Source organism: Grammomys surdaster, unplaced genomic scaffold, assembly GCF_004785775.1.
Source record: "Grammomys surdaster isolate TR1022 unplaced genomic scaffold, NIH_TR_1.0 62, whole genome shotgun sequence".
Lineage (NCBI taxonomy): Eukaryota > Metazoa > Chordata > Mammalia > Rodentia > Muridae > Grammomys > Grammomys surdaster.
This window is the reverse complement of record NW_021604564.1, coordinates 13,239,452-13,251,462: the sequence shown is the minus strand read 5'-3', so window position 1 is coordinate 13,251,462 and position 12,011 is coordinate 13,239,452. Positions and strand designations below refer to the sequence as shown.

The window sequence follows — 12,011 nt, the reverse complement described above, 5'->3', positions numbered from 1 at the left end:
GTTCAGTGGGAATAAAACTATATTAAAAGGAAGATGCTTTGATACTTACGTTTGGGTACCAAACATACATGCTACTCTAATGTCTCATTACTCAAGTGGTGCACAATATTCCACTGGATAGAGAATTCAGTTTTTATTCAACCAATTCCAATGGATGTGGGCTTAGCCACAGAGAACTTTCTTTAGTGGGTATCTGTCGAGGTGATTACTTAGGACTATAAACTACCTGTCAGATTCCATCCTACTAAAATACAATTCACAGTAAGTTTTTAAAATACCAGTTTAAACAGCCTAGGAATTTTGAACAGTTTTATTAATTTCAAATCTCGAATGCTTATTATTAAATGGGAAAGCTTTCATTATTGCCCTGCATACTTATCAGGGAAATGAAACCTTTCCTTTTGCTTGAAGTGTTTTGACAGAATTTCTGAAAAATGAGAAAGGAAGGGCCCCCAGGGGAAGCCAGCACACCAGGCAAATGCAATGCAGGCTCTTCTCCTAAGCATTCAATGAATTTTTCCCAGCACCCAGCAGATTCCACATGAAACTGGACTACAATGAAAACTCCATCTCTTCAAACTCCTTTCCATAGACATCCTTAGAATATTCAGTTACTTTGACTTTCAAAAGAAACTTCTGAACTGAATGACTGATGGATTCGTCATTACGGGTAGGCACTGCTCTATAGAAGACCTAAGTTCAGCTCTGAGCACCCCCATCACAACCACCTGCAATTCTAGCTCAGAAAGATCTGATACCCTCCTGTGGCCTCCAAAAGCATCTGTAAGCACACACACACACACACACACACACACACACACACACAGAGCCATAATCTTTAAAAAGAGAATTTGGAAATATAGGAACTTCTACCGGTCTTTAAAAGCATCTCAAAAATAAACCAAATGATAGTCAGTCAATAATAATAAATGATAAATCATATAACAAAGCCAAACTATGGTCTTCAGCATTTCACCTTCATTTTAAAGCCAGCATTTTCATGGTGAAGCTTACAGAATCCAGTGGTGTTCAAAGTATTGATTATTCAATCAACACCACCTGAAAATTCTGGAAGCATACATTTATTCTATGTGAGAGTTCAACATGTTGAGGTCATTGCTGAGGCTGGGACTCCTGTGGCTCAAATGGACTATCCTCCCACCCCCATGGACCAAATCCTGGAGCCTTACAGGTGTCTGGTGAATGCTCCACTAGAACATGGTTTATACAGAGAGAGCTCAGCTATCGACACACACACACACACACACACACACACACACACACACACACGAGGAGGGGGGGGGGGTGGGAGGGGGAAGGGGAGGGGGAGGGGGAAGGGAGGGGAGGGGGAGAGAGAGAGGGAGAGGGAGAGGCAGAAGGAGAGGGAGAGGGGGAAGGGGTTCAAGAAGTACACACACAGAGTGATTGATTGGATTGTTCCAAAGTCAACTTGGTGTCAAGTACTCCCCCTGGTGATGGACTACACTCCTGGGCACAAGGTAAGATACAGTAATGGAGAGGTTATAAAGTTCTCTATCTTCTCTAATTTTGAGTAAAATTATGAAGTGGTCAAAATAAATCCTCTATGATTTCCCAGTATTCCTTTCTGCTTCATATTTTTCATCCACTCTCCAGACAAGCTGCTTTTCTTCTTGACAGATGAACAGTAAAATTCACAGCCTAGGCATGGAGTTTTCTTCCTTGTGAACAACTTACGTGCATAGCTATCTTTATAAAGAAGTTCATACTACAGTCTAAATAACTGACATTGTTGAATCTGTTTTCTCTGTGAGGATCCTTTTAAAAAATTCTATTTAAAAAATATTATTACGTATTAGTATCACATCATCTCCAAACAACATTTCTTAGCAGTAGTCTGAGAAAAGAAGTCCAAGATTTGAACTCCAAGCTTTGGATTGGCCAAAAAGAAAAGCTATTCTAGTTACTTTCCTAAAAGCAAATCAGCCATAGAGGTCTTGTCTATGCTTTAGAACAAATACACTGCACATAAATACAGCCCACCATGATACTTAAAAGATTTAGTCGGTTGAAAATTTAGACACTCTTGTTCTTCCTGGTATAGTTTGCGTTATTTTAAAATTTAGATTTATTTATTTATTTATTTATTTATTTATTTATTCATTTATTCATTTATTCATTTATTCTGCATGTTGTTTCTGTGCACGATGTGTGTGCCTGGTGCCCTTGGAGGTCAGAAGAGAATATTGGGTCCTCTGAAATGGTGTTAAAGATGATTGAGATCCACGTTGAGATCCACCATGTGGCGAATGTGAACCCTGGGTCTTCCAAGAGCAACAAGTGCTCTTAACCTCTCAACCATCCCTCCAGCTCCCTCCTGGTGTATTTTGAAGTGGTTCAAATTATCTATTGCACAGATGTAAACTAGTTAACAAGTGTTAAATACGACCACAGTTTGAAGAGTTGCTTACAGCCAGTTAAAATATGCATATCTCGTCTGGGATATATATTTTGTAGTGCATCCTCTCGCGGATTTGCAAATGGAATTATTCAAATGTGCTGATCATTAGCAGTTTAAATAAATGACATTTATTTTGGCAGGGGATTAATTTTTAATGAGGCAGCTGCTCTCAGACAGATTGCCGTCAGGTCATTAGAGGGACTAACTTTGAGGGAAGAAGGGTGATTATTATGTTTTCAAGACCGTCAAGCTTACATTTCTCTAAAGAGGTAGATGATTTCATCAATGCCCTGAGACACTGGGTCTCAAAGACTGCAGTGTTTGCATGGCTCTTCCCTGATTTCAACAGTAACCAAGTGGGGAGAAGTAAGTGAACTTTAAAAGAGGAATTCCTCAAATGTTCTATTTGGATGAGAAACATAAGATTTATATAGAAGCCAGGCAAATACCATACAAGACCAAGGTGAAGTAAAGAAGAACCCCACAGATTCTTTTCTTAGAGAGATCCTCATGATGCTGACTTACCTTAATTTTTTTTAACATAGTCATCTTAAAAGGCAAATCAGACAAATCAAAAAATAACCAATCTCTATAATACAGGGTGCACAAATCCACACTACATCCTCCTTTGCAGGGGTTACAAGTGACTATGGTGATCTAAGCAGAGTTGGGAGACCCATGTTCAAGTTGAAGTTCAGAGAATATCACCAAGTGGGTATGCACCTGTGAAGACTTGGCCTCAGTTTCCCCCATTGTACGATTTTGAGCGAAAGTCCTTGAACTAACAAAGCAAACCCAGGTAATATTGCATTTTGCCCACAGGGTATCTCTCTGCCTAGTGCCTACCCTGAGAACTCTGCAGTTTTCTCTAGCTCTCTCTGTCCACAGTTTTATTTTCTCATAACAGGAATTTATGCAGAAGCAATGTCACCAGATGCTGCAGCTCTTGACTCGTGTTACTGTGTTGGAATGAATGAAGGAGGGTGGCTGGGAGAAGCTTACTGAATGGGACAAGGAATCCATCGGAATTCTGTGAGATGCCAAGTCACCCTAGAGGAAAGCCAAGGCAAAAACCTACATCCCACTTCATCCCTCAGACAGAGAAGAAACTTCAAAGTATCTACTATGAGCCCCACAGAAATGAGGAGCCTGCTGCCATCTAACTACAAAAAGATGCCCCCAATATTCATATTTTGGTTTGGTATAAGTAGCCTTGAGAATATTAGCTTGGGAGTGGAATACATAAGTTGATCAGTGTGTGCTGTGTTCTTGTTTGATAGAAGCAAGGAGTTCCTTGGTGCTATTACACAGTAGCCATGGATAATTACAATAGTGTGCAGCCCATCTGAGAAAGCTAGACAGCATGAATCCCAAACTTTTGTGACTGAACATGTGTGTACAGGTGTATGCATGTCTGTACCTGCATGTGGAGGACAGATATCAGTCTTGGCTATTATTTCTCAAGAGCCTTGAATTTTGAGACAGGGTCAGTCATTGGTTGGAAATTGCTAGGCTAGCTGTCTAGAAAGGCCCAGGCTCCTCCTTGAAGCTGGGACTACAAGCCTGCACCACTGTGGCCACCTTTTGTGTGGCTTCTGGAGGCCTTCTGCTTCAGAAGCAGGCACTTTACCAGCTGAGCTATCTCTTCAGGCCCTCTGAAAATTTCACCTTAAAAGATGATGTTGAAACAGATGAATACATTTATCCTGATTTAAATATTGTGCATATATAAAAGTACTATCTGAATCTCCTTTAATATGAACGGTTGGAATATTTTTTCTTTTGAAGATTTATTTTTTATTCATTTTACATACCAATTACAACTCCCTACTCCTTCCTCTCCTGCCAGTCCTGCTCTTACAAATCCCTCTCCCCATTACCCTTCCCCTTCTCTGAGGAGGGGAAGTCCCCCCTTGGGTACCACCTCACCCCGGGACATCGAGTCCCAGCAGGACTAAGCACATCCTCTTCCACTAAGACTCAACCAGGTAGTCCAGTTAGGGGAAGGGGATCCAATGGCGGGCAACAGAGTCAGAGACAGCCCTTACTCCAATTGTTAGGGGACTCACATGAAGACCAAGCTGCACATCTGCTACAAATGTGTGTGTGGGGGGGGCTAGGTCCAGCCCCTGTAGTTGGAATATTTTTAAATTAAAAATGAATCAAAAGACTTATTAGATGAAAAGAATAAAAATAAGACTATAAATGTTGCTAAAATTAAACTATAACCAACAACATAAACCTGCTCTATTTCTCAAGAGTAAGAAGAATAAATTCAAAAGCATAGAAAATAATTTCAATATCATTTTGTAAATAGGAGAACAAATATGATGGGTAAATTCATTGAAAAAGTTGTTACATGAGTACCTTCCAGTCTTAGATTTAGATACTATTTTTCAGGTCTCTTTGTGTGTCACTTAAGTCACATCACAGATGCCTGCGAGGATCATCTCCTGAAAAATTGAGGACAAGGAGCCGGACATGGCTTCACAGCACAACCAACTCATACCTTGAAGTCATACGTGGCATCTGGGTTCTCGTCACAGGCAATAACTTCTGGTGCCATCCAGTAGGGGGTCCCGATGAATGTGTTCCTCCTGCCCACTGTTCGGTCGAGCTGGGCACTCACTCCAAAATCCACTAATGAGAAGACAGTTGAATAAATTAGAACCCCATGTTGGATGTGAAGGTAAAGTAAATGTGTATCCCTCACGTGGTAAAGTATATATATAACATAAATGTCATGATTTCATCCGATTTATTCTGCCAGCTTTCCATACTATATAGAGAAGAAACTCAATAGAGATAAACGTCTCCATCATGTTGCCTGTAGGCAAGTCTGTAGGGAATTTTCTTGATATGTGGTTGTGGAGGGGCCTAGCCATTGTGGATGGAACCATCTCTGGACAGGCGATCATGGAGAGGTAAAAAAGCAAACTAGGCAAGTAGCACAGAGCAAGCCAGTAAGTAGCATCCTCCATGTCCTCTGCTTTAGCTCCTGCCTCCAGGTTCCTGCCTTGAGCTCCTGTGCCGACTTCCATCAGTAATTGAGTGTGATCTGAGAGTTGTGAGCTGTAATAAACCCTTTTCTTAACCCATTTCTTTTGGTCTTGGTGTTTTATTACAACAAGGAAAACTTCATTAGGATAGATTTTAGCCACATTTTATGCACATTTTCTGGGCCTTAAGATGGCACCCTCCTCACCTCCATCCATCCCCAGAACATTTTCATCTTCTGCCATTGAGAGTCTATACCACTGAGCAATAACAACCTATGTCCATACTTTAACCCAATCATCCTCCTGCTCTCATCCCTAGGACACTCACTGCCCTCTCCTGTAAACGAGCAGAATCACACAGCATGCATCTTATTTCACATAATATAAGGCTCTCAAAGTTCACTCAGGCTGTAATGTATGTTACAGTTTTTTTTTTCCTTTTTAATGCTGAATAGTTTTCCACTAACTTTCGATTTCTACACCTTGTTAATCTTTTCCTCTGGTGATGGGCCTCTGGTCTCTTCTACCATTTCTATACCATGAATACCTACTTTTAAGTTGCATTATTAAGTAGATACATATGCTAGTGAGGAAATCACAAATTGTGGTATTTGATTATGCCAAGCCTCCCTGAGACCAAAACAAGTAGGGGTTCTGTAAAAGAAAGCCTTCATGGCCACAAATGGTAACACAAATGGCAATTGATACCTAAGGATTTGTGTCAGATTGCCAATGTCTTCACATACCGTTCTGCAACTGGAAAGCAATATAGCTATTAATCAAACCACCATGTGTGTGGTTTTTAAAATCTACAATAAGAAGATGGCAACATAGAATAAGCCTGTTCACATGAGCTAATCAAAGTGTCTCTTGAGAGATGTGGCATACATTATACTCCCAGTGAGAGCTTGTTAAACAGCACCAAGAAGTCCTCTCGGCTGGACCATCCGGTCTCTGTACATGCATCTATTTAGGTGTACAATGTATGTTCTTCCTTTTAAAAGCAAATGTTCATACAATGAATGTTTGGCTCCAAATGCTAATACAATAGAAAATTATGTATCTTATCAAAAGGGAAGGGCAAGATTTCAAATCTCCTTGAAAATGAACAGTTCCATGGACAGAAAATCCCTTCTAGATGATAAAATGAGAACATTCTTGGATTTTCTGTGAAAGGGCTCTAGAATAGTTATAACTCTCAGTCTGGATCAGTCTAGAATCCCCTTGGGAAGAGAGTCTCCTTGAGGGTTTGTCTGGATAGATTTTGCCTGTGGGAAGACCTAGCCCACTATAAATGCTCCATTCTCTGGATTTGGGTCCTGAGCTGTCTCAAAGTGGAGGATGAGAGTATATGAACATTCACTCTCCCTGTTCCTGGCTGTGAATGTGTCTAGCTGCATCAGGTTTCAGCTCCCTGGAATTTCCCCACTGATAGACTGAAATCTGGAAATGTGAGCTAAAACAGACACTTCCTCCTCTAAGATTTTTGTTTGTTTGCTTGTTTTGGTCAGGACACAGCAACAGAGGCAATTAGGACAGGCTCTGATGTATTTGCTAAAAAGAAGGATTGCTCCCCCATCAACTTTGGCAGGGTGAAGTGGGGTGATCAGGATGCACCCAAAATGGACTCTGAAGAATCCCCTTTATACAGGAGCTGTAGGAAATAATAAAGCAAATTTAAGTACAGCTGAAGCCTATAAGAAATTAGTGGAATTGGATTATTCAAAAATACTTTTAAATATGAATATTTTTCATGAAACAAACCCAAACCCAGTCTCCTAGGGCCATCAGTACTCCATCATCTCAGCAGTGATGGAAACCATCTCTGAAGTGTATGGGATGATGCCCAGACCTGTCACTTCTAGTCATTACAGAGAATAAAATTCTACACAGTGCTTAAATGTAGGCTTCTAGTCACCACACAAGTCATCCTTCAGGATGGTTTGGGAAAATACTTTTTAAATGGCCAAACATAAAATTTCCTTTCATCTCTGAAATGCCCCACCCTGTCCATGGTGACAGGTTTACGTAAAAGACTGTTGACCCCCGCCCCGTCCACAGTGACAGGCTGATGTAAAGGACGGGTGACACCTATCAGCTCCAGCAGTGCTGTGGCTCAGGACGCTTTTCATACCTAGCTTAACTTCTGCATTTTCAGTCAGCAAAACGTTTTGCCCTTTAATATCTCGATGAATCACTTTGTGCTGGTGCAGGTGACTCAGGCCCTAGTGGAATGGAGCGAAAAGAGAGTCAACAGGATATAAATGAAGATACAAGCACACCTTTGAATGCCAACAGTCACCCTCAAACTCAACTCACCCGTAGATACTTATAGAAGCCAATTTCATTTTCATATAGCCACGTTGCTGAGCTGAACTACAGGACACTATCACCACCAACTGACATACACATATGACGGTATGCTGACCAAACACATTCGATCCGACATCGGTAGGTCTGTCAGGTATGATGGGGTTCCTACCTGCTTGAATTTCAGTTGGCACAGTGCTCTGAGGATGAGGTCTGTCGATATGTGTTAATTTGCAATGGACACATTAACAGTTCACCTAGAGAACTAACCTGGTTTCACCAAATGTAACTTTTGGACAGGCATTTGGATTTAAAAGTTATCTTCAATTATACAATTTTAATTAAGCACAATGAAATACACGTCAAGCCAGCCAAGGGCTTTCCCCTCAGTCTTATTTGGTATGGTCTACACCTCAAAACAAAAATGGTCTGGGAGGACAGCATTATCAGTCAAGTGCTTGACTTTTAGCATGGGGACCTGAGTTAGATAACACGCTAAGAGAGACCAAGCATGACGGCGGTACCTATAATCAGTGCTAGAAAGGCAGAGATAGGGGGATCCCCAGGTTATGGGGAGGGGGCTAACTTAACATTGATTTAATGATTTAGCAAATTTGTTGGGTTTTAGGCCAGTGAGAGATCCTGTCTGTAAAGACCATTGAAGGGCAGCAACTGAGGGATGATAGCTGCAAGAGTCTTACAGTATACACACAAGCACAAACATGTGCACACAGACACATGTGCACAGACACATGTGAACACAGACACATGCACACACAGACACAAATGTGTATACACAGACATATGTGAACAGACACATGTTCACACAGACACATGTACACACAGACACATGTGAACACAGAAACATGCACACACAGACACAAATGTGTATACACAGACATATGTGAACAGACACATGTTCACACAGACACATGTACACACAGACACATGTGAACACAGAAACATGCACACACAGACACAAATGTGTACACACAGACATATGTGAACAGACACATGTGCACACAGACACATGTACACGCAGACATAAACAGACACATGTACACACAGACACGTGTGCACATATATACATGTACACACAGACACAAATGTGTGTGCAAAAACACATGTGAACACAGACACATGTGTACACAGATGTGCACACAGACACATGTACACACAAACACACAAAACAGAAACAACTGCTGCTTTCTTGGTTGACTCTTATCCTGTCACTTCAGAATCTGTGCTATTAAGCACTCAGTGACATCCACAGCTGATTGTCTGTCTCTCCAGGAATTGCCCCAATTTAGACTTCTGTTGTGGTGATGTGAGTTCAATGAGGAACAGATTTATTCTTAAAAAATCAGTTTAACAAAATAATCTAAAAATCAGTTTCAAAGCAAAATATGTGGACTAGTACTTACAAAGTTATGCTATCAGGTGCCTGAGTGTTGTGATTTTATTATTTATGATTCTTTTCTTAATTGTTCTCTACAAATAACACACAAACACAAATGCAGACATGCGCACGTGCACACACACACACACACACACACACACACACACACACAGAGTAACCTTTCCTGTTGAAACAGCCAGAGAGTTAGTGAGGGAACAGTGTGAGGCACTGCTTTAGTAACACCACCACCTCCTCCTCTTCCTCCTCCTCCTCCTCTTCCTCCTTCTTTCTTTCTTAAAATATCTGACTGGTTTGGCTCTAGGTAGGCAGCAATCACCTTTAAACACCTTGTGTTATAGCTCATAAATGTAAGCACTTGGAGGACTAAAGACCCCCTTTACCCTGACCAAAGTGGTTGGAATGGTACAGAGAGCATATACTGAACATATACTGTGCATCAGGCAGTGGGGCATTTCAGAAAATTCTTGTGATGAGGGATCAAATATTCCCTCCTATTGGCTGTCTTATCTCACAAGCTGGCATCATGTGGGAGGACTTGTTGGAAGGAGGAAGAAACACACCACTTTCATAAAATTAAAAAGTCTATGGTGAATATCTGTGTTTCCTTTAGAGTCCTGAGGACAAATACCTGCTCCCCTGCTGCATCTTCTAAAAGGGAAAAAATAAGCCCATAGGGGCAGGGCTGGGAGGACAGAACTGCTCCTGAAGGCCTCAGATCCCTGGTGCCCACTGGGTGGCCTCAGGGACTAAAGATCTGGTGCTTTCTGAAAGATGGATAGACATTCACATTATATTAATGACAGAGTAACTGTTGTAGATAACTGTCTGCTAAGATGGAACTCAGAGGCCTTAGCTTGCTTCTTCTCAAGTTTGTTTTCATGTCTATTCCTTAAATCATTTCTCTTTTCCCCAAGCTATAGATTGTATTACCCACCTTATCTGGTAACAGCTTTAGTATGAAGCTTTCCACATCATTCATTAACACACACACACACACACACACACACACACACACAGAGAGAGAGAGAGAGAGAGAGAGAGAGAGAGAGAGAGAGAGAGAGAGAGAGAGAGAAACAAAACAAAACAGCACCTAAAAAAGGTGTAATTGTATTGCCTATCACCTTAGGACTTGAGAATTTGAGACAGAAAATTCAGAACTTTTTTGTCATCCTCAACAATGTAGCAAATTAAAAGCTAGCCTGAGCTATGCAAGACTCTATCTTAAATACATGCATACATACATACATACATACATACATACATACATACATACATGTATTTAGTGGTTTTTATCTTTGCCATTTGTATTCACTGGTATAAATTTATTGTATAAAGCAGGTGCTAATTTCACACTGTCACACTGATAGTCAATATGGATAATGATCAAAAACATGTCCACTGTAGCTCTTCTTTGTCATGGAGCCATGTTTGTATGACATGAATCTATTCAGGAACACCTGATTCTATGGCCTTGACCCTTGTCTACTCTTGTTACTTAGCAGCCTTGAAAAAATTCTGACAGTTGAGAACATAAACCCTGTGCTTTTATTCTTCTTTAAAATGGCTCTGGTTATTTTGGGCCATTTCTGTGTCCATAAAATTTCTAAAGTCTAGCTTGTCCACAGTATACTCACATAAGTTTTGATTAGATGTTTTAAGAAATCATGTATCAAATTATAGAGAGGTGACATCTTTGTCATAGTAAGAATTCTGTCTATGGGGCTGCATAGACCATCATTACTAAGGGCTTCTTTTCATGTCTCTCAGTATAGACATGAGGACATCATTCACCTCTTTCTGTAGGTCTGCTTCCAAATATCTGGCTTCTTTCCTGCTATGACCAGTGCTATATTTAAGTTTCATTTTCTCTTTGTTTCCTTCTTAATCTGGTTTTTATTTAACAACCACATATCATCACAATATATCTTTCGTCCTTCTCACAGTTCGTCCACCCACAGGACAGACAGGACACCACAGGACACATAGTGAAATGTAATTTTAACTTCTGATCCCTTAAACTAAGAAGGCAGAGCTTATAAATAAATAATGACTCTTGGGCAGCTGTAGTATAATTGCCAAGTAGACACATAATGGCCTCTATATTAGTAGCAAGAGGAAATTAAACTAGCTTTGAGTGAACTGAATGTATTCAGTGCCTTCTTCCTGAACTGGTTTATTGCCTCACTGTGAGATTTGTGTGGGAAAGTAAACAAACACATATATCCGACCATCATCCTTTATTTAAGTGGCTAAGCCTCAAGAATTTTTTTTTAAGGTACAAACACTTAAACTAGCCTGTATACACAGACATGAATAAAGTGACTTAGTGACAAGGAGGTATTAGAATATTAGTCATGAAAATAGACACTTTGAACGACTAACCAGTGTTTATCTCTTAATCCATTCCCCACAGGGACATTATGATCTAAAGTCAGACTTGTAGTAAAGAAACCACCATCAACGACAAGTGTTTTGTTGTGGAAATCATGCAATGTCAGCCTTCCAAATGAAAGTACACACGACCTTGACCATCTAGAACGATAATCAATACTTCCCTACCTCCAAATCACAGCGACCACCATCACTGTTAAAAAAAATAATTCATCAATCATATATCTATATCTACATATAAATATACCATCTATGTGTATCTATATACCATCTATTTTTCTATCCATAATCTATACATAATCTATCTATCATCTATCATCTATTTGTCTGCCTGTCTGTCTATCTATGTATCTATCTATGTACCTATCTATGTACCTATCTATGTATCTATGTATCTATCTATGTATCTATCTATCTATCTATCTATCTATCTATCTATCTATCTATCTAT

General features: G+C 40.2%; 1 protein-coding gene across 1 annotated transcript in view; it reads right to left on the bottom strand.

Moving 5' to 3' along the window:
• Tnik (TRAF2 and NCK interacting kinase) overlaps positions 1-12,011 on the bottom strand; it is a 399,376-nt gene that overhangs the window by 119,108 nt on the left and 268,257 nt on the right. Inside the window, exons 6-7 of the mRNA XM_028762118.1 lie at positions 7,574-7,664; positions 4,950-5,080 (exon numbers count right to left, since the gene is read on the bottom strand). Of these exons, the coding sequence (XP_028617951.1) occupies positions 4,950-5,080; positions 7,574-7,664 (222 nt within the window). The remainder of the gene's footprint in view (positions 1-4,949; positions 5,081-7,573; positions 7,665-12,011) is intronic.